A 24,534-nucleotide genomic window follows, 5' to 3' on the forward strand; every position below is an offset into this window, starting at 1 on the left:
TAAAGAAATGTGATCAACTCTAAATTTATAAATTCAACAATTTGGATAAAATGGACCACTACATTGAAAAATACACTATAAAACCTCCTCAAGAAGAAATAGATAACCTGAATAATTCAATGTGTATTAAAGAAATTCAATTTGTAGTTAAAAGCCTTCCAAAAAAGAAGACTTCAAACTGAAATGGCTTCACTAGTGAACTTTACTAAACACTTAAAGAAGAAATAATATTAACTTTATACAATTTCCTCCAGAAAACAGAAGAGAAGAAACTCTTCCCAACTCATTTTAATGTACAAAAAAAAAGCCCCTAAAATTAAAAAATGAATTCAGTAAGAACTCTGGACATAAGATCAATATACAAAGGTCAAGTATTCAATAGTATTCTGCTATATAGCAGCAACAAACAATTGGAATTTGGAATTAAAAACAATATTACTGGGACGCTTGGGTGGCGCAGTTGGTGGAGTGTCTGCCTTAAGCTCAGGTCATGATCCAGGACCCTGGGATGGAGTCCCACATTGGGCTCCTTACAGGGAGCCTGCTTCTTGCATGCTCTCTCTCTCTCTCTCTCTCTGATAAATAAATAAATAAATAAATAAATAAATAAATAAATAAAATCTTTTTAAAGACCTCAAAATACTATTTAGGATAATAAAAAATATTTAATTATAAAACTAACAAAATACATGCAGAATCTGTATATCGAAACAGCAACCTTCATTGAAAAAAAATAAAGGAAGACAACTAAATTAAGAGATATGCTGATAAGATACTAGAAAATTCCCTCTGGCTAAGATTTCAGTTCTCTTCAAATTGAACTATACATTCAACACAATCTTTCAAAAATTCCTGGCAATTTTTTATACATATTGACAACTTAATTCTAAGATTTATATGGAAGGGTAAAGGAATTCAAATGGACAAAATGACTGTGAAAAAGAAGAACAAATCTGGAGGACTTACACCTACCTGTTTCAAGACTTACTATAGTTATCAAAACAGTATAGCATTGGGGAAAGAGTAGACTCACACAGAACAACAGAATAGAATCCAGAATAGAGTCCAGAAATAGATTTAAAAAGATAGTCAGCTGACTTATAGCAGAGGTCCAAGGGCAGTTCAATGGAGAAAGGGTAACCTTTTCAAATAAATGGTGCTGGATCCAGTGGACATCCATATGTGAAAATTGTACACATTGACACATCTCCCATATTTTATGCAAAATAACTCAAATAAATCCTAAAAAATGTAAGAAAAGTAAAACAATAAAACTTCTAAAGGAAAATACAGAAGAAAATCTGTGTGACCCTTAAGTTTAGCAAGACATTTTTTTTTTTTTAAGATTTTATTTATTTATTTGACAGACAGAGAGATCACAAATAGGCAGAGAGGCAGGCAGAGAGAGAGGAGGAAGCAGGCTCCCTGCAGAGCAGAGAGCCCGATGCGGGACTCGATCCCAGAACCCTGAGATCATGACCTGAGCCGAAGGCAGCGGCTTAATCCACTGAGCCACCCAGGCGCCCCTTAGCAAGACATTTTTAGATACTATACTAAAAAGATAGTCCATAAAAGCAAAGAATATAAATTGAACATTATTTAAATTAAAACCACTTGCACTCTGAGAGTCCCTGGTAAGGGGCTGAAGAGACAACCACTACCTGGGAAAAAATATTTTCAAGTTACATATTTGAAAAAGGAGTTGGATCCAGATTACAAAAAGAACTCTTAAAATGCAGTAATAACAAAACAGGCCACCCAATAAAAAATTGGGCAAAGAGCCACACAGACAATTCACCAAAGAAGTTAAAAGAATGGAAAAAATACATTTAAATTACACTCCACATGATTAGTCACTGGAAAAATGCAAATGCGACGGCCATGAGATACTTCTATACATTTAATGGAGTGACTAAAATGAAAACCAAACCAAACACACAAAAACCTCCCAACGAATAGCAAGTGCTGGGGAGGTTGAGGAACAGCTAGAATTCTCACACATTGCCCATGGGAAGGCAAAATGTTACAGTCCTTTGAAAAACAGGCAAGTTTCTTATAAACATATACTTCCCATGCCACCCAGTAATTCCACTCCTAGTTCTCCACCAGAGTGAATTAAAAACCCGTGTTCACTCAAAAAGCTGCACATGACTGTTGAGACCATCTTGTTAATAATTGCTATAAAACTGGTCACAACCCAAATTTCTTTCAACAGGTGAATGGAAAAACCAACAGTGATAATCTATATAATGGAATTATTACTCAGTAATAAAAATCAACAAACTATTAATTCACCTAACAACATGGAAGAATTTTTTTAATTTTGAATTTCAACTAAATTAACATATAGTATATTATTACTTTCAGAGGTAGAGTTTAGTGATTCATCAGTTGCATATAACACTCAGTGCTCATTATATCATGTGCCCTCTTTGATGCCCATCACCCAGCTACCCCATCCCCTCTTTCTCCCCTCCAGCAAGTCTTAGTTTGTTCCCTATAGTTAAGAGTCCCTTATGGTTTGTCTCCCTCTCTGATTTTGTCTTATTTTTTCAGCCCCTCCCCTATGTTCATCTGTTTCGTTAGAATCTTTTTTTTTCCAAATATTCCAATTCACAGAGATGTGCAACAATCACCACTATCTAATTTTAGAACTATCACTGTGAATTATCTGTAACTAACTAATGACCCCAAAAGGAAACTCCATACCCATTAGCTTTCATCACCCAATTTTTCTCCTCCACAGTGCCTGGTAACCACTAATTTACTTTCACTCCCTATTGATTTCTGTATTCTAGACATTTCATATCTATGACACCATATGCTATGTAGTCTTTTGGTATTTGTCTTCTTTCACCTAGTATAACATTTTCAAGGTTGATCTATGCTGTAGCATGTATCAAAACGTCATTCCTTTTTATTGCTGAATAATATTCCATTGTATAGATATACTATATTTTGTTGATTTATTCATTACTTGATGGACATTTGGGTTTTTTCCACTCTTGGCTATTATGAATGATGCTGTGAACATTACAAGTGTTAGTGTAAACATGTTTTCAATTCTCTTATATAAATGTTTAGGAGTGGAATCCCTTTTGAGAAACTGCCAAACTGATTTCCAAAGAAGTTATATCACTTATAATCCCACCAGCAACATATGAGGGTTCCAGTTGCTCCAGATCCTTACTGACACTTATTACATAATCTATCCTTTTGAGCACAGCCATTGCAGTGGGTGTGGACTGGTAGATCATTGTGGCTTTGATTTGCATTTCCCTGATGGCTAATGACATTCAGCCTTTTCACATATCTTCTTTGGGGACATATCTGTTCAAACCCTTTGCCCATTTTAAAGGATTACTTCTCTTCTTATTTTTGAGTAAGAAGAGTATGTTATACATGGAGGACATGGGGAGATGGAGAGGAGAAGGGAGTTGAGGGAAATAGGAAGGGGAGATGAACCATGAGAGACTATGGACTCTGAAAAACAACCTGAGGGTTTTGAAGGGGTGGGGGGTGGGAGGTTGGGGAATCAGGTGGTGGGTAATAGGGGGGGCATGTATTGCATGGAGCACTGGATGTGGTGCAAAAACAATGAATACTGTTACGCTGAAAAGAAATAAAAAAAAGAAAGAAGAGTATGTTATATACTTTGAAGAGAAGTACCTGGACGTATTTTAAATGCATTTTTCTAGGTTAACACTGCCAGACCCAAAGGGCTACATATTGTATAATTCTACTTATATCACATATAAAATGAAGAACTTTAGGGACAGAAAACAGGCCAGCTGTTCCCTGGGGTTGGCTGACTACGAAAAACAGTATATGGGAATTTGAGGGTGATGGAAGTATTCTGTATGGTACTGGTGTGTTTTATACATGACTCTACCCATTTGTAAAAACCCATAGAACCATATACCACAAAAAGTGACTTTTAATACATGCAATTATTTTTTTTTTTAAAATCAGCCAGAACTCTGAAGAGATACAAGATGAACAAAGACTGTGACAAATCAATCTGTTTACAATCATATGCTATAACCACACGAAGGGGGAATGAAGAAGAAAGAGGCTGACATAAGAAACTTTGGGGAAGTGTTTTGACCAGATATTGTAAAACTAAAGAGGGAGAAACTCCAAAAATATTCTTGTTGTGTCTAAAGTTTTGCTTACTTTTCCTACCCATGTCTTCTTTTTTTTTTTTCCCCTTTTTATTAATTTTTTCAGCGTAACAGTATTCATTCTTTTTGCACAACACCCAGTGCTCCATGCAAAACGTGCCCTCCCCATCACCCACCACCTGTTCCCCCAACCTCCCACCCCTGTCCCTTCAAAACCCTCTGGTTGTTTTTCAGAGTCCATAGTCTCTTATGGTTCGCCTCCCCTCCCCAATGTCCATAGCCCGCTCCCCCTCTCCCAATCCCACCTCCCCCCAGCAACCCCCAGTTTGTTTTGTGAGATTAAGAGTCATTTATGGTTTGTCTCCCTCCCAATCCCATCTTGTTTCATTTATTCTTCTCCTATCCCCCTACCCCCCCATGTTGCTTCTCCATGTCCTCATATCAGGGAGATCATATGATAGTTGTCTTTCTCCGATTGACTTATTTCACTAAGCATGATACGCTCTAGTTCCATCCACGTCGTCGCAAATGGCAAGACTGAAGAAAGAGAAATTAAGGAGTCAATCCCATTCACAATTGTACCCAAAACTATAAGATACCCCATGTCTTCTTTTATTTCATCTTCCTTTATTTCATCTTTTAAAAAATCTAAAACTGCTTAAAAGGATAAAATCATGGTACTTTTCATTCCCATTTCAAGTACTGGTTCAGCAGTGATCGGTTTCAAGGAGTCAGCCTCACACACCCACTGCTGGGCTTCCCAACCGTCATCACGTCATAGCACATCTGGAAAATGGTATATTTAATAGGTACAGTGGTATAAATGGACACGGCTGCACCAGCCTCATTCGGCTGTCTGAGGTCTGAGTGGATCAGTATCTTAGCATACCTAAAACTCGTTCCTGCACTTGCTCCCTACCACTTGGGAAACTCTTACTTTGAATGCCCCTTGAACCAAGGTATTCAATTGCATGTTTTGGCCAGTTGAAGAAAGAGATGCAATCTGCCTCTGAAAAAACTGAATTTGTCTATTCTTTCTTTTCTCTCTGCAGAGCTGACTAATTTGAACAGGGAAGAATTCCTGACTTTAGTCTCATTAGCATCAATTTGTAACAGACTGACCTTGAGTTTCGGAAATAATTTCTACTGAACTTACCTTTTCTTTCATTTTTTCCACCTTATGCTTTAGCTGGGGAACTACACTGTTGGGTGGCAAGCCTTTTTCTAATTGAGTCACAAATTTGGCATATTTAGAAACTTGACTATTTAGGAATTCTGGATCCAGGCAGTCAAACTTGGACTATAAAAATTAGAAAGAGAAAAAAATTAAGGCATATGATAAAAGTAAAATTTTTTACTCAGATTTTCCAGTAGTTAAATTGTTTTAAGACCAATGGAACAGAATAGAGAGCCCAGATATGGGCCCTCAACTCTATGGTCAAATAATCTTTGTCAAAGCAGGAAAAAATATCCAGTGGAAAAAAGACAGTCTCTTCAATAAATGGTGCTGGGAAAATTGGACAGATATGTACAGAAGAATGAAACTTGACCATTCTCTTACACCATATAGTAAGATAAACTCAAAATGGATGAAAGACCTCAATGTGAGACAGGAATCCATTCTAGATGAGAACACAGGCAGTAACCTCTTCGACATTGCATATTTTATTGAACTAAGACTACTCCAGATTGTTCAAAATAATTATTATTAGGATATTAAGTTTAATTAATAAAAAATTATTTCAGGATTGAGAGTTTTTTTTATTTTGTTTTGTTTTGTTTTACCTTTAACCATTCCTGTTGGAGTTTATCCCATTCAGATAAAGAATCCCAAAGCAATTGTTTGAGCTTTAATTCAGCACTAACTTCTTCCAGAGCTTCAAACTTTGATACTTCCACCTTTAAAAATACCATAAGCAAAACACACTATTTAGTTTTCAGATATAAAGATGTTATGTTATCCTCCTACCAGTAATTCTTGATACAGTGACTGTTTAGCAGAATATGGGTAGGTCCTAAATAGGGAAGTAAAAGCAGAGATAGAAACAATTGAAAAAAATAAATCATAAACCCTATGTATATTCAAATTTCCACTTGAGTGGTAAGATATAACTCTTTATATTTCCTTATATTTATATTTCCTTAGAACTTAAATGTTCAGCAAAGACATAAATATGATGAGCACCATGGGCATTCTTCTTCAAGTTGGATCATACATGCCTGGCCTTTTTTAGGAAAACAAATGAGTTTTCAGAGGTACTCATTTCCATTGAGGCATGTATAACTAGATGACAGAAGAGGGAGATGTCTGTGCAGTAGATTGTGGAGGGGATGGGAGATTTAATGTGGAAAGAACAGCCTCGTTTCTACCTCTTTCACCCCCTGGGCTGTATATGAAACCTGTAGGGAGAAAAACTGCAAGAAAATCTGAAGAAGTTATTTTTATAGAAGCATTTTAAAACTGCCTTGGCTTAGAAGTGAACACACCCCCAGAGGGGTTGTTTGCACAGAAACTGTGAGCCCTGTGATAAGCCAGGGCTTTGAACATTCCATCCAACAGCAGCTGAATACACATTCTTTCCAAGTGCACACAGGACATTCCTTAGAATAGATCATATGATGGGCTACAAAACAAGTCTTAGCAAATTTAAGATTAAAAATATACCAAGTACCTTTTTCAATCAGAATGGCTTGAAATTAGAAATCTCTCAAGAGGAGAGCTAGAAAATTTACAAGCATGTGGAAAATGAACAGCCCACTCCTGAACAACCAGTGGGTTAAAGGGGAAATTAAAAAAAAAAAAAACTTGAAACAAATGAAAACACAGCATGCCAAAACCTACGGGATGCTGTAAAAGCAGTTCTGAAAGGGATGTTTATAGTGATAAATACATATGTAGAAAAAAGTAGAAAGATGTCAAATCATTTTACACATTAAAGAACTTGAAAAAGGACAAACTAAGCCCAAAATTAGCAGAAGGAAGGAAATAAATATCAGAGTGGAAATAAATTAAATAGAGACCAGAAAAATAGAAAAGATCAATGAAATTAAGAACTGGTTTTCCAAAAAAGTTGAACAAAATAGACAAATGTTTAGCCAGATAAAGAAAAAAAGAGAAGTCTTAAACACATAAAATCAGAGTAAACTTTATATCATAGAAATAAAAAGGATTTTAAGAGACTACTATGAATAGTTATACACCAACAATTAAATCATATTGCTTAAAAGAAATGGATAAATTCCTAGAAACATATAACTTACCAAGACTGAATCAGGAAGAAATAGAAAATCTAAATAGACCAATAATGAATGAAGAGATTGAATCAATAATCAAAACCTCCCAACACAGAAAAGTCCAAAAGTAGATGGCTCCAGGAGGAGATGGCTTTAATGGTGAATTCTACCAAACATTTAAAGAAGAATTAATGCCAATCTTTCTCAAGCTTTTCCCCCAAAACTGAAGAGTGTGAATACTTCCAAAGTCATTTTATGAGATTGGCATCACCCTGACATTAGGGATCTAACCTTGTTCTCCTCAAGAATAAGAAGTAATTAGGCCAATTAGGTCTTTATTCCTATCTCCCAAATGATTGAGAGCTGAAGAAGGAAGGGTAGACCTGAGGTGATCATGAAAGAAGAGTTAATCAAGTGTGGATACAGAGTGTGGAAAGAAGGGGACATACTTTTTTTTTTTTTTTCAGACTCTGGCTCAAGCAGTGCTATCCTTTCTGACCCAAGAAGTGTCCACCTGTTAGTTATAACTTTTTACCAAGCAGTGTTTCCTCAATACCTTACTTCCTACTACACACTATCCTATTTTGTAGGCCAGTTAACAGCCTGGGAACAACTTTGAACCTCAGTTCTCCAATGCACAAACCTCAAGTACTGCACCAGTGACATCATCTAGAGTCACACTCATTATTTTGCAGATTGCCTGCACCAAGCCCTGGGATCTGGAGGGGAAAGCTCCTCAGATCACTTTCTAGCCATTCATTTGGGGCTCGGGAATAAATAGGTACATTCCCATGTGAGGTCCAGCCACTCCTCCAAGACTGCTAGAGAATCTAACAAAACCTCTCATTGCTGGTGGCTCCCTGGGTTTGACCCTAGGAATCTCTTTTTTTCTATTCTCTTTTCTTTTTGATCTCTTTAATAACTATTCAGAGCACTTAAAACTCTTAGTCATTTCTCTTCATTTTTTTTTGAGGCATATTGTTTAGCCTTTGAAACCCATCCTTTTTTGGGATCCATCTATCCCCTGGCTTAGCCAAATTCTCTTCTTTCACCAAATTAGCACATCAAACCAGGGCAATATTCATGGAATCATAACACACAGAAATGTAAAAGAAGCTTGAATATTACTTAAGAAAGACTGGAGGGGTTTTAACTGAACACGTTAAACAATCCACCTACATATTTTAACATAGAAAATACATTCCTGGTCTGAGGGTTTACCTACAATTCATCATTAATTTTTATTAAGAAAGACATTTTGTCTCTCATGAGTACTAATCTTTAAACATTTCAAAAGCAGAGAACACATCATATTTGTATTTCAGACTCTTCTGGCACAATGACTAGCACATAGGTGTCCAAACACTGAAGGTTAGGGTCACATTGTTGAGGATGGTGGTGCATCAATGCATTTCTATGCATATTTTTTTTCTATGCATATGTTTTTAAAAACAGATGTGTAGAGCGATCCTTACCTTAAAATTCTTCTGATAGGATTTATACTGAAACGCACGTTTTTGAAGATCATCTAGAACTCCCTGCAGCTCATTCAACATGAGCTTTATTTTGTCTTGGTCAGCAGTAATATCCAAAATCTGTGGATCCTGTAAAATTAAGATAATTGATTAGTCATTCCTACTTTTTGATGTTGACCATTAAATTAAATGAATTCATAAACAGTTTTTTATAAAAATATTTTTCAAATTCTCTTTTCATTCTGATTTCTAGAAAATGTTAAAATGGTTGCTTTTCTGCATTTTAAAGCAATAGATGTACCTTATAAAAAAGTATAGAAATAAAGAAGTGTCATGGGGATAACATTGTTTTCAAATAGTACCTAATATATTTCCTCCCATCTACTTACATTCCCTACACTTCCTCAACCAGCATGACTTCAGATAAGGAGAGGAGCATGCAAGAGGGAAGAGAAGGAAGAGTACATAATACAAGGGAAATTCCCATTGTACATGGGAAATGTACATGTAAATTCCCATTGTACATGTGAATGTACATGTACATTCACAGAAATAGGAACCCTTTTGATCTGAGAGGTGGAAGAGAGTAGATAAAGAATAAGTAGTCAGACATCAGTTTTTCTTGCTGACCTATTAAGGTTGAAACCCTACCCAGTGAATGGGAATGGAAAGGTTCAGGAGCAAAGAAGGAATACCTGACTAGGTTTGGAAGAATCTGAGAAATTGGAAGAATCTGGGAACTATTATGACCATAGCTTGGGAGGATAATATCTGATTCATCATAGTACTGTATTCAAAATGGGAACATGTTCTAGAAAAAGCTAAAGGAAGTGTCTAGGGAGAAAGGCCTTCATGGTTTGGTGTGGCACTTGGTGGATCATGAAGTTCTCATGTGTCTTGATTCTGGCAATGGGAACTGCTGCAAGGACTGGAGGACTAGAAGGAGTCTGAGGTCAGGATGAGGAGGCCACAGATCACTTGAGACTGTAGACTATGGCAGAAATGATGGATTACAGTAGCAGGGCCCAACATGGTATCCAAAGAATCAAGAATGACCCTCAGCTATCAGCTGCTTGGGACAATCAGGTGCAGCCCAGCCAATGCACTAGAAGTCCTATGGTCCAGGGGACTGTAAGAGGACTTGATGCCCTTTCCCTCCATCTACCAGAAAGAAATGCAGATTTCTGCTTATGGGGCAAGAGGTCACAGAGGTGATGGTGGCAGAGGTGAAGAAATGCCCAATAGGCATTCTGAATTGAATTAAAATCTATCAGAAAGAGATCAAGCTGGGGCACCCGGGTGGCTCAGTGGGTTAAAGCCTCTGCCTTCGGCTCAGGTCATGATCCCAGGGTCCTGGGATCAAGCCCCGCATCCCGTTCTGTTCAGCAGGGAGCCTGCCTCCCCTCTCTCTCTGCCTGCCTCTCTGCCTACCTGTGATCTTTGTCTGTCAAATAAATAAATAAAATCTTAAAAAAAAAGAGATCAAGCTAGAATGAAATAGACATTTCAAACTGAAATAAATTGTATTATCATCACTTGTCACACTGAGGAGGTGGTGTTGGTTTTTTTTCCAACTCCCTCCATCATCAGGAGTAGAGGTCTTGACAGCAAGATGGTATCATTTATAGAAATATTAAGGTTGCAGTTCTTTTTTCAAGTGTAATAATAAATTCATTTCAGACCCACTATGGAGGAAGCATTTGCTGGAGAGAACCTCTACTGTCATTTTTATGCTTTTTACGTGAAGCACTTGCCGGCACTTTTGCTCTCTCTAGCAATCCCCATACATGTCTATAGCCAATAGCAGTCAGATTATCAACCACTGGAAGCAGACTGCCTAAGCTTGAATCCTGGTTCCTCCATCTATGATTTGTGTGATGCTGTGTTAAGTTACCTCCTTGTCCCTTTGTTTTCTTCTCTATAAAAATGAATAATAAAACCTTATTGGTGTTCTGAGAATTAAATGAGTTAAAACATGCAAACATACATAAGAATGTTCCAAAAACATTATTCATCATTGTTAAAAACTGTAAATAACCCCAATATCCATCAACCGTAGAATAATTAAATTGTGTCATACAATGAAATACTGTATTGCAACAAAGATGGATAAACCACCTCCACTCGTAGCATCATGGGTGAATCTCAGGAATGTACCAGAATCAAATAAAGGGCATACTCTTATGATTCTGTTTCACTGAAGTTCATAAACAAGACAAACTGATTTATAGCATTAGAATTCAGGATAGTGGCTACCTTTGGGGAGGAAGAAAAGGCTAGTGATATGAGAGAATCCTAGGCACCAGTAACATTATAGTTTTTGACATGAATAATGGATTTTTGGGTGTGTTCATTTTTCTGGTAATTCATGAAGTTGAAAAGTTATTATAGTATGTACAGTTTTCTCTGGGTGAAAAATACAAAAATATCTCAATATAAAAACAAAAACAATACGAGGTCCTTAGAACAGTACTTGACATATAGTAAGTGCACAATAAATGCTAGCTACTTGTATGCTTCCATGTCAGTGTGTATAAACATATATTGTAATCTTTAATGTCTGCATTGCATTCTTTTGAGCAAATGTACCCTAACACATTTTATTCATTCTCTGCTGATGGATATTGATATTTTCCTGACTTGATTACGATTTTATGTGGTTTTGTACTTCTGTGATCAGATCTAGCTAATGTTAATAACAGAATAGATCATTACAAAATTATATTTTCATGTATGCTTCTATTGAGAATCACACAGCTATCTCTGCTAAATTCTTTAAAAATTTCCCTTGTACCTTTTGTATAGTAAAATTGCTGCAAGTTAACCAAATATCCTTCATTATCATTTATCAATGTATTCTCTGTTTCCTCCTAAATGGGAATTTCCCAATATGTACCTATGCAAATTTTAAAATTATCACAATAGTTACAACACATGTTAAAAAGTTATAAAAGCACTCATTTCAAAATAATAAATACAAGTCAGGAGAAAGAAAATATTACACATGCTTTACTTGCAATAGTCTGGAATTTATTCAGTACTTAGAGGTTCAGAAACATGTTCAGTTTTAAATAGCAGCTCAAAGACACTGTTAATTGACTAGAATGAAACCACAAAAATAGAACTTAATCAATTGGAGAAAGACAACTATCATATGATCTCCCCGATATGAGGAAGTGGAAATGCAATGTGGGAGGGTTCGGGAGGTAGGAAAAGAATAAATGAAACAAGATGGGATCGGGAGGGAGACAAACCATAAGAGACTCTTAATCTCATGAAACAAACTGAGGGTTGCCAAGGGGAGAGAGGTAGGGAGAGGGTGGTGGGGTTATGGACATTGGGGAGGGTATGTGCTATGGTGAGTGCTGTGAAGTGTGTAAACCTGGCGATTCACAGACCTGTACCCCTGGAGCTAATAATACATTATATGTTTATTATTTAAAAAATTATTAAAAAATAAATAATAAAAGTTTAAAAAAACAAAAAATAGAACTTTAGTCAGATTAAAATGAACTATGATCCTAAAATAGTTTAATTAAAATATAATAGTCCAGGGGCGCCTGGGTGGCTCAGTGGGTTGGGCCGCTGCCTTCAGCTCGGGTCATGATCTCGGGTCCTGGGATCCAGTCCTGCGTCGGGCTCTCTGCTCAGCGGGGAGCCTGCTTCCCTCTCTCTCTCTGCCTGCCTCTCTGTCTACCTGTGATCTCTCTCTGTCAAATAAGTAAATAAAATCTTTAAAAATATATATATAATAGTCCAATTTTATACAGATTTTTTAAAAAAATCCTCCTTAGCTTACCTGTGCTTGTAGCTTTACTTCATTTACTTCGTTGGTTAGGTCTTCAAGATCTCTACCCAAATGGTGAGAAAATTGCTTAATCATTGTTTCTCGGTCACCCACAGATTTATCGATGGCATTCCGAACTGCAACAATGGACGGCTTCATGGTAGCAAAAACAGCGAAGTCTTCTGGAGGTGTAGGGACCTGATATTGTTCAATGAGCTTGTACATCTGAATCACTACGTTCCCTTCATCTTCAAGGCTTTCGATCTAAATAGAAACATTGGTTGCTGGTTAAATATATCAAAGTCCAGTTATTCCCTTTCAGTGGTGTCTACTAGGAGACTGTCGCTGTGCACCGTGAACAGCACACGTTCATAATCAGTGCAAGAGGAGGGTGCTTAACAGTACGCTGCCCCTGGCTGAAGCCTGCTGGGTGATAGAGACAGTCGTTGCTACAAAAAGGTAATCAGGTTCAGGAGGTAAGTTGTTCAGAGCTGAGCACAGTTAGTATGACTCTTAAAAAAGTTTACTGTTCTCTTCTCTCTCTCTTTTGGTGTCTAGTAGGATCAAACAATGCCAGTATTTGGGTTTTAGGGACAATATGTACCATGAGGGTGCTCGGTTGCAGTATCTGAGCTTCTAGATATGCGTGCTGAACAGGGATTGTCCCTGGGCAGTCCCTGAGGGATGCACGGTCCATGATTCTGGCTGCGTGTTCCCTACTCTCCTTTAATAAATCTTTTTTACTATCTTCAACAGACTACTAAACATCTTCACTTTGATGTCCTACCCTCAGTGGACAGTGCCTTTCCTAATTTTCTGGGAAGGGACTTTTCAGTTTTGGGGGAACCCTCCTCTCTTTCACTCTGCCACATGGCTACGGAGGGAGCAGCCATGTGCACACAACCTGACCCAAACCCCATCATCAAAGCCAAGAATGACCACAAGCCCCCAAGTCCTACAACAGCACCTATACACATTATATATTATCTGTTTTTATTATGGACTCGGAGCTCCTTGAAGGCAAGTGTACTCATTGTCATAACCCTTGTTATCCTGCAAGTGCGTGTTCACTAAATTTGCTGAATGAATAGATGAGGTTCCAAAGAAAAGTTGTTCACGTGTGGAGAACATCTCCCTAAGGGAAACTGCTCCCCCAACACAACACCCAGAAATGCACAGATAACCTCATGGAGATGGGAAGCTGTCTGGCTTTTCTGCCTGACATCTCCTTCTGGAACTACAGAGTAAGACCAGTCCTCCCTCTGCAGCATGATCCTACCTTCCTGTCATAGTTTATACAACAGCAAGTGGGTGAGGAGGCTGAATGCATTTATGAGACATTTAGAATTAATATTGGGAGAGAGAGCATCTCTCTCTGTGGCTGGCTGGATTTGCAGTACATAATCTGCGAGCTGCTGCTGGCCACATTTGCTGCTGAGGAAAGAAGCAGCAGAAGCAATCTGTCTGCAGAGGGAGAGAAGCAGAGTAGATCTTCAGAGAGATGGAGAGGGAGAGAAGGAACTACCTGGGTTTCCTACAGGCTCCTCATTCCTGGTTCTGCTAAATTCTTAAGACTACTTACTTTTTTTGTTGAAGGGGTGGGGTTCTTTGGAATACTACTGAATCCATATATAGGGTCCCCATTTGGCCTAAGCTAGTTCAAGTGAGCTTTAGTTATTTGTCCAAAGTGCCTTAATGACCACACCTACTAATAAATACTTGGCATCTTTAGACTCCTGTGATAATGTGTAGGGAAACCTGAGGGAAAACCACAATCATCTGCCCTTCTGTGAAGTTGTTTTTTTTTTTTTGAAATAAGAAAAAAAATTGTTATATTTAAGTTAGCGAATTGCTAGGTCGTGCACCAGAAACTAATGTAACATCATGTTTTAGCTATATTTCAATAAAAAATAAATTTTAAAATGTCAAAAAAATGACTTATATGCACATAAAATAGCCTTTACTGTTAATTCTGTTAATTTACTTTTAATTCTGTTAATAATATATAACAGACTAGCCAGTGATTAATGATTTATTTTACTCAGCTTATATTTCTTATTTGTAACATATCTTCAATTTCCAGATATTTAAGAGAATGATTTATCTCTATTTCAAATGCCAATTGGTATGAATGAAAGCTTATGAAAAAATTGACAATTGAAATTAAATGCTAGGTTGCCTGCCACAGGGAACACCCTGCGAGGAGGAAACCAAGTTTCTGGAAAGAAAGAAATAAGGGAGGAAAAGGAGTGTGTGTGTGTGTATGTGTGTGTGTGTGTGTGTGTGTGTGTGTGTGTGAGAGAGAGAGAGAGAGAGAGAGAGAGAGAACACACTGACCTCATCACCCATGTCATTAGAGTCCCCCTGTTGACTGTTCTCTCCCAATCCCCCCTCCCTGTTTAAGCTAGTTGAATTGAGTTTCTTTCATTCCTAATGGTGAGGTTCCTGACTATTATGCAGATTGGGTTAAGGGTCAAGACTTATATTACAATTCTATGATCATTGATCACAAATAAGAATTACAATAAGTTGTGACTAACAGCATTGGCTTTGCAGCCAGAGACAAAAATTTAATTCTAGCTCGAACACAATCTTTGTGATCTTGGACAACATGACTTTTTTTTTAGTCCCTGTTTCCTCATCTATGGAATGAGAAAAAATTACCTACACTTCTTAAGTTTTTGCGAGGATTAAAAATGTAACATATAAAAAAATTTAGTATAACTCCTGACTAGTAGTAAGAGTTTGATCAATGTGAGCTCACATTATTGCTGCGATGTAGGGCAATCACTTACACTGTCCGAAGGCGTTTCTGATATTTTGACAGCTGTTTATTGACCTTCAGTCCCTCAACTTCTCTTATTTGTCTTCCTTATCTACCACAAGGTCTGGAATATTGAGTTATATGAAAATCAACTCACCCTTTCCTGAATTTCATCAAGAAATACTAAGCTGTTAACATACTCTATGGTGGTAGTTGGAACAAATTCAAGTTTATACTCTGCATCTTGTGCCTCAGAGATAATGGCGTCTACTTTTTTCTTGCTTTGACAGGGAAGCATATAATTTAGCACCTAGGGAAGAAAAAGGAAATGTGAATCATAACTATTTAAGTATTTTCACTTTATTAAATATTTTAAATAAATCCTAATTGAATGTTAAATCAGCAGGTTTGGCTCTGTCTCCTGTCACCTACAGTAGGGATCAGCAGAGGTTTTCCATAAGGGCAGGATCGTGAATATTTTAGATTTGCAGGATATACAGTCTGTGTCACAGTACTCATCTCTGCCCTTGTAGTGAGAAAGCAACCATAGGTAATACAAAAGCAAATCATCATGGTAATATGTACAATATAGGTGACAGACTGGATTTGCCCTGTGGGCTATAGCTTGCCAACCCCTGCTTTACATCATTGTCTTGCTGAAGATATTCGAGAACATTACACGTATACTCTGGCTCCAAAGGAAGACATGAAAGTTATTGCAGGATCCATACAAATGTCCTCAGCTCTACCACTCACTAAAATATGATCAGATCTTTAGGGAGTTTCAGAGCAGGAAATGATGAACTTAACTGGATCTCAGGATCGTAAGTCTACTAGCATTCCCACTAGAACACTGAGCTGTGATAGTGGTGTCGCTTCAGCAGGAAGCCTTAAAATGCTTCAACAAGGGAAAACAGAATAGGAATAAGAGACTAGTCCGAGGCCTGCAAGTCCCCTCCCTTCCCTCAACTGAAAATTGACTCTGCTTGGGACAGAAAGAGTTTGGGACTTTTCTTAGGAACTAAGGATACCCAGTAAGTTATGTTAATTTTAAAATATTTACAATACTACAAAATGAAGATAGTCTATTTGTAGTAGAAAAATCATAAAATAATTAGAGACTACAATTAAATTTTTCCTAGTTTATAGTTACCTCCAAGCATCGCAAAGGTGATGGAATTAGTTTCTCTTTTAGCAGCTTTATATCAATGAGCAGCAATCCTACATTTCTGGTAGGTTTCAGAGCTACTGCATCTTTGTGCTGACTGTGATATTTTTCCAGTTGTTCTCTAAAAAACTCAACATCTACATAAAATTATCATATAAAGAATACAATATGTCTTATTAAATTTTAAAGGATCATTATGAAATATATTAAAAATCATTGCATTTATAGACATATTTATAATGCTTTTTTCCTGATGTAGAATATCTTGAATAACTTCAAAACATTAGTTCAGGGGCGCCTGGGTGGCTCAGTGGATTAAGCCGCTGCCTTCGGCTCAGGTCATGATCTCAGGGTCCTGGGATCGAGCCCCGCGTCGGGCTCTCTGCTCTGCAGGGAGCCTGCTTCCTCCTCTCTCTCTGCCTGCCTCTTTGCCTATTTGTGATCTCTCTCTCTGTCAAATAAATAAATAAAATCTTTGAAAAAAAAACATTAGTTCGTAACACTCAGTATTTTATTCTTGTACTAAAGAAAATAATATTCGATAATGAAAATGTGTTTTTTGGCTCCTACTAATAGATGGCAGATGAACATAATTTGTAATTGGGGCATCTGGGTGGCTCAGTGGGTTAAGCCTCTTCCTTCAGCTCATGATCTCAGAGTCCTAGGATTGAGCCCCATATCAGGTTCTCTGCTCAGCAGGGAGCTTGCTTCCCATTCTCCCTCTGCCTGCCTCTCTGCCTACTTGTGATCTTTCTCTCTGTCAAATAAATAAATAAACCCTTAAAAATAAAGAAAGAAAAAAGAAAAGAATTTGTAATTGTACTAAAGGATCTAGTCTGAAATGGACTGGATTTGAGAGCTGGGTTGAAGTTGGGTTTCATGGAAGGGTTCTCCTATATGACACCTTCACATAAAGCATTTTGAAGATATTAATAACAAAAATGTAGAACACAAGAGATTGAGCATAGCTGAAGTTATCTCCACTCCTCTTCCCAACACTTCTCTGCCAACCCTGCTCCCATGTCATGGCTGAGGTCTTTGTCGATGTACATGTGCCATATGTTACAGTTGCATTTTGATCATCTTTCTATTTTCATTTTATCCCTTCTCCAGTCTACCTGGAACCAGTGGAGACCCGATTACCTTTGAATACACTTGTATCATACTGTTGGTCAAAAACAGCTCTTTCTAATATACCTGTAATATTCAACTATTCTACTTGTCTTTAAAATCCTGTACCCTCTGGGCCTGTAAAAATTTAGCTAACTTTGGAGTACCTGGGTGGTTCAGTTGGTTAAGTGTCTATCTCTTGATTTCAGCTCAGGTCATGATCTCAGGGTCATGAGATTGAGCCCCACATCAGGCTCTGTGCTCAGCATGGAGTCTGCTGGAGATTCCCTCTCTCCCTCTCCCTCTGTCCCTCCCTCCTAAGATAAATAAGTAAATCTTAAAAAAAAAATTAGCTAACTATTTCTGAGTACTTCCTCCACAGATTGATTTCCTTACTACTCCCTATTCTCTTTTTATAACACTCCTCCACCATTCCAAAAAGAAAACGGTGTTGATGCTTGTCTTTATTCATGTCATCTCCTCTCCTGACTATAAGGGTAAGTTTGACATAATATAAAGAATGCACAGTGTTAGAAAACCTAAGCTCAAGTCTTTAACCTATATTTGGCTTTGGTTAAGTCATTTAATCTTTCTGAGATTCAGCTTCCTCGTAATACACAAAATGGTCAACAATGAGCTATCCTACTCACTTCAGAAGGTTTAGATGTGACAAAATGAGGATATCAAGTAATCTGAGAAGTCCTCTGGTATGAAAATCTGTATAATGTTGCTTGGTCTAGTATTTTTTTTTTAAAGATATATTTATTTATTTATTTGACAGACAGAGACCATAAGTAGGCAGAGAGGCAGGCAGAGAGAGAGGGGGAAGCAGGCCTCCCGCCAAGCAGAGAGCCCAATGCAGGGCTCAATCCCAGGACCCCGGGACCACGACCTGAGCCAAAGGCAGAGGCTTCAACCCACTGAGCCACCCAGGCCCTCCTAGTATTTTTCAAACTTATTTGAACACAGAGTCTTTTTTCATGGTATCATTATCCTTCAGAATAATGGTCCAAGCATTGGAAATAGAGTAGAGTAGATCTAGAAATAATTCAGGTGGAAAAGGAGGGATAACTCCTTCTAAAATTATAAGATTTTTAAAAAGTGAAGAAACCCTATTTGGAGAGCCAACACAAGAATAATGCATTCACCAGAAGAAGAGAAGAAAGAGGTAGAGAGGTTAAAGAAATAATAGCTGTGAACTTCCCAAATCTGAGGAAAGAACGAGGCATACAAGTCCATAAAGCTAATAGATAACCTATTATCTCAATGCAAAAAGACCCTCTCCAAGACACATTATTATGAAGCTTTCAAAAGTCAATGATAAAGAAAGCATCTTAAAGGAAGCCAAGGAAAAAAAAGAAACTAACCTACAGAACAACCTCCGTTAGACTATGAACAGATTTCTCAGCAGAAATTCTATAGGTTAGGAGAGAATAGAATGATATATTCAAAATATTGAAAGAGTAAAAATTGCCATACAAGAATACTCTATCTAGCAAAGTTATCCTTCAGATATAAAGGAGAAATAAAGACTCTCAGACAAACAAAAGTGAAGGGAGTTTATCACCACTAGACCTCTCTTATAACAAATGTTGAAAGGAACTTGTCTACCTGAAATGAAAAGAAAAATACACAAAGCTTTGAGTAAGGTGATAAATAGAATCACAGAATTATAAGTCTATTTTAGAATAGGGTGTTAAACAATTATAGTATAAAGGTTAAAGGAAAAAAAGCATTAAAAATAGCTATAGCTACTATAATTTGGTAACAAACTCACAGTGTATAAAGGGATAATTTGTAGCAACATAAATATAAAAGGGGAGCGGCGCCTGTGTGGCTCAGTGGGTTAAGCCTCTGCCTTCAGCTCAGGTCATGGTCCCAGAGTCCTGGGATCAAGCCCCTCGTCGGGCTCTCTGCCCAGCAGGGAGCTTGTTCCCTTCCTCTCTCTCTGCCTGCCTCTCTGCCTACTTGTGATCTCTGTCAAATAAATAAAAAAATAATCTTTAAATATATATATATATATATATGGAGAGGAGAAAAATAAAAGAACTTATATAGGCAAATGAAGATAAGTTTCTATCAGCAGAAAAAGGACTATCTTATCTATGAGACATCTTATCCAAACTTCACAATAACCACAAAACAAAAATCTAGAGCAAAGACATGCACACACAAGTTGGAGAACCTGACCAAATCATCATAGAAAACCACCAACCTAAGAAGGTAAACAGAAACACAAAAAGAGAAAGAGAGAGATACAAAATAACCAGAAAATACAAAATAAAGTGGCAGTAGTACGTCTTCATTTATCAATGATCATCCTAAACGTAAATGGACTGAATCTACCCATCAAAAGGCAGAGAGTAGCTGGCTGGATTAAACACAAGACCCAAACTATAGGCTGCCTTCGTAAGACTCATTTCAGCTCCAAAAACAAACAGGGATTCAAACCGAAGAGGTGGAAGATGATACTCCAAACAAGACATAACCAAAACGAAGTGGATGTACCCATTCTTATGTCAAATAAAATAGACGTCAAGCAAAAATCATAATGAGAGACAAAGGAGATCATTACATAATGATAAAGGGGTCAATAGAACAAGAAGATAGAACAATCATAAGTACATATGCTCCCAATACCCGAGCACTGAAATGTTTTAAGCAAATACTAACAGATCTTAAGAGGGAAATAGCCAGGAATACAACAGTAGAGGACTTTAATACCCCACTAAATGGATACATCATCCAGACAGAAAATCAACAAGAAACGGAATTGAATCACACTTTAACAAATGGACTTAACAGACATATATAGAACATTCCTTCCAACAGCAAAATGTATATTTTTCTCAAGTGCACATGCCACATTTTCCAGAATAAATCATATGCTGGGCCACAAAACTAATCTTAGGAAAGTTAAGAAGATCAAAATCGCGCCAACTAGGAGGATGTGGTGGAGAGTAATTCCACAGAAAAGAGCCCAGAGATGAATGAACTCTTGGCGTTTGCTGGTCCAACTCTTTTGGGTAACCAATTCTGTCATTACACACCAATAAACAGAAACCTAGAGTATTATGAAAATTGACATCCCTCTCAAAAATAATTAGTTAGGACAAATGGAAAACTTACCAGGTTCTTGAAGTTTAAGAGCCTGTAGATCAAGACTTTCATTTTCCTTGAAGAATATCCAGAACTTTTCAAATGTAGTTGCATATAATTGGGCAGATTCAAATGCTGCCCGTATGGTTTCCTAAATGTTATAAATAAATAGACAAGTAAAATTATATTTTTATGAGTAGAATCCAATTTAATATAATTAAAGAAACACAATCTCTGAGTCCAACACTATGCTTTGACCAAGGGATATGTAAGTGAGGGAAGATACCATCCTTGGTCAATCCAATTAATGGATTCTCTTATGAAATTAAAACACACACACACACACACACACACACACACACACACACAAGCACATCTTCAATTCTGACTTTTGAAGAACTGTTCCTTATGATTAAAAGGAAGCATACTTATAATTTTAAAAATCTTAAACAATTCCTCAATCCCTATCTTTCATGATCTTTACATTTATGAAGAGTATCTTATTTGTGTATATGTGTACATATGTTTTATACCTTCCAATGCTTAGATTCAGTTATATGTGTTTGATAGTAATACCGCAGAAATGATATATGTTCTCAGCGCATCATGATGGAAAGCACATAAAACCAATTTGTCCCATTACCTGTGATGTTAACTTGTTAGTTTAATCTGTTGTCTGTCAGGATTCATCACTGCAAACTTACTACTTTCCCCTTGAAATCAATAAATATCTTATGTAGAAATGCTTTGAGATAAAAATCCTGTTTCTCATTATACTTTTCCACTCTCATTTTAGTATGCTTCAGAGATTTTTGGCTGTTTCTATCATAGACATTGTGGCGATTTTTCTTTATGTTGTCCTTCTACATTTATCAGTTGACATTCTGCTGTAAGGAAAAGCTTTCCCTTCTCATTCAATTCATTGCTTCATTCACAGCTATGGACTAATATGCTTTAATTTTATTTAAGAGTTTATGATACTTTTATAATCAGTATTTATTTTAATGGTCAGTTTGTCCCAGGGAGACCCTTCTATGGCCTTGATACTTGAAAGCCTATCTTGAATAGATAAAACTTCTTGATTCATACTTTCTTCCCTTGAGTTTCATTAAGAAATGCTATTTCATTATTGTCTTGCTTTACACATTGTTTTTTTTTTTTTTTTTTTTTTTTTTTTTTTTTTTTTTTTTCTCATTTTATTTATTTTTTCAGCGTAACAGTATTCATTCTTTTTGCACAACACCCAGTGCTCCATGCAAAACGTGCCCTCCCCATTACCCACCACCTGTTCCCCCAACCTCCCACCCCTGACCCTTCAAAACCCTCAGGTTGCCCCAACCTCCCACCCCTGACCCTTCAAAACCCTCAGGTTGTTTTTCAGAGTCCATAGTCTCTTATGGTTCGCTTCCCCTCCCCAATGTCCATAGCCCGCTCCCCCTCCCCCAATCCCACCTCCCCGCAGCAACCCCCAGTTTGTTTTGTGAGATTAAGAGTCATTTATGCTTTGTCTCCCTCCCAATCCCATCTTGTTTCATTTATTCTTCTCCTATCTCCTACCCCCCCATGTTGCTTCTCCATGTCCTCATATCAGGGAGATCATATGATAGTTGTCTTTCTCCGATTGACTTATTTCACTAAGCATGATACGCTCTAGTTCCATCCACGTCGTCGCAAATGGCAAGATTTCATTTCTTTTGATGGCTGCATAGTATTCCATTGTGTATATATACCACATCTTCTTTATCCATTCATCTGTTGATGGACATCTAGGTTCTTTCCATAGTCTGGCTATTGTAGACATTGCTGCTATAAACATTCGGGTACACGTGCCCCTTCGGATCACTATGTTTGTATCTTTAGGGTAAATACCCAGTAGTGCAATTGCTGGGTCATAGGGTAGTTCTATTTTCAACATTTTGAGGAACCTCCATGCTGTTTTCCAGAGTGGTTGCACCAGCTTGCATTCCCACCAACAGTGGAGGAGGGTTCCCCTTGTTTTTGATAAGTCTGATACTGGTCTAATTCTCTTACTTTGTAAGTTATTTTATCCTTGCGCTTAGAGACCTGGAGGAATTTTTCTTTTGTTTTAAAAGCTAATAGTTTTAAGAGGATGTAGGTCAATTTTCCAAGGTATTCTGTAGGCCCTTTCAATATATAGATTTAGGTTTTCTTTTCTTGGACTACAGTTATAAATGTTTGGTCTACCCTATGTCTTGTTTTTCTCCTTCAGAGATGCCAATTAAATGTACATGATTTCTTCTTTGACCATCTTCTAGCCCAGTCATTTTCTCTCTGTCCCTTTTACTTATCCATCTCTAGCTTATTTTCATTGTCTTGGTTATTTTTCTTTTTTTTTTTAAGATTTTATTTATTTATTTAACAGAGAGAGATCACAAGTAGGCAGAGAGGCAGGCAGAGAGAGAGGGGTAAGCAGGCTCCCTGCTGAGCAGAGAGCCTGATGCAGGGCTCGATCCCAGGACCCTGAGATCATGACCTGAGCAGAAGGCAGAGGCAATCCACTGAGCCACCCAGGCACCCTTTCTGTCTTTTTTAATTCTCATTTTTCCTATCATTCTCCTATAGTAATTATTAAATTTTCATTTGCGTTTATTCTCCTTTGGTCACCATGTAATTTTATTTTCATTTCTGAGATTAATTTATTTCCCATTTCTATTTTTAATTTTGATTCAATGTGATTTTACACATATTCAAATGCTTGTTTGAGGATATTTACTCTAATTGGTACAGCTGCTTTTGTTTCAAGTTTTTTTGGGAGGAAAGGAAGGAGTATTCATGAGGTCTTTTAATCTTCCTTGTTTTCTCCTTACCATAGTTTTGCATGAATTTAATATATCTTCATTTCTTCAGCTTATGAACTTGAAGTGATTTGTGAGATTTATAATTCAAGGGTATTCTGTTCTGTCAGTGTAGCAATGTGCAGATTATTTTATTTATTTTTTTGGCAGCAGGGATAAAGTTGGGTATACTTTGACTTTTTGGTTCTTTAGGCTTGTAGGACCTTGAGTTTTGACCAGTTGCTTCATTTCCCCTACACAGCCCAAAGTTTAATATAATGCCTCTCTTTTCTACTTATCTTCTTCCTAGGAGTGAGGGAGTGCTGCTGTCTCCAATAACTTGCTCTTCTAAATCCTATCCTGTAGTTAGTGCTCTGACTTACTAGGACTTTAAAAAAGAAATCGCTTTGTCATTTAGAAAGTAAGTAGCAATCATGTAGTTTAAAGATAAGAAAGGAAGAAACTTTATTACTCAATTGAGAATATTAAAGATTGAGAATATTATAAAATAGTTTTAAGTAGAAGTAAATGTACCTTTATTTGAAAGATAATCATGTGAAAATTCTTATCATCATCAAATACTGCTGATAGGCTTGGCCCAGATCCACAAGTTTTTTCTTCAAGTTTGTTGTTAATGTAAGGTCTGGTAAAAGCATCAAAATATGTATCAGGTACAAGGTTAGGAACTGACAGCACAGTGTTTTGGAATTGATTAATTGCACCCGAAATACCGTCCTGTTAGAAAAAAATAAACATAAATATAACCATATATGATTGTATTTATGAATAATTTTTAATTTTTTGAAATGCTAAAATAAATAACTCATTCAACCATAACAAATACTGTGTTGATTCTGAGTTCATACAAATCATGTGAAGGACATGAGTTTTCTGGTTAAGAAGGGACATTCAAGAGCCCACTGCCTCAGTATGGGAGCTTCTAAGGTAAGGCCCCAACCAGAGGGAACTCAGTAGTCC

At 37.1% G+C, this 24,534-nt stretch overlaps 1 protein-coding gene across 1 annotated transcript in view; it reads right to left on the reverse strand.

The window, feature by feature from the left end:
* DNAH6 (dynein axonemal heavy chain 6) overlaps positions 1–24,534 on the reverse strand; it is a 227,139-nt gene that overhangs the window by 159,859 nt on the left and 42,746 nt on the right. The window contains exons 10-17 of the mRNA XM_045978683.1: positions 24,091–24,291; positions 20,792–20,912; positions 16,538–16,689; positions 15,542–15,694; positions 12,633–12,884; positions 8,834–8,962; positions 5,910–6,023; positions 5,281–5,424 (exon numbers count right to left, since the gene is read on the reverse strand). Coding sequence (XP_045834639.1) covers positions 5,281–5,424; positions 5,910–6,023; positions 8,834–8,962; positions 12,633–12,884; positions 15,542–15,694; positions 16,538–16,689; positions 20,792–20,912; positions 24,091–24,291 — 1,266 coding nt within the window. The remainder of the gene's footprint in view (positions 1–5,280; positions 5,425–5,909; positions 6,024–8,833; positions 8,963–12,632; positions 12,885–15,541; positions 15,695–16,537; positions 16,690–20,791; positions 20,913–24,090; positions 24,292–24,534) is intronic.

Source organism: Meles meles, chromosome 15 (assembly GCF_922984935.1).
Source record: "Meles meles chromosome 15, mMelMel3.1 paternal haplotype, whole genome shotgun sequence".
NCBI lineage: Eukaryota > Metazoa > Chordata > Mammalia > Carnivora > Mustelidae > Meles > Meles meles.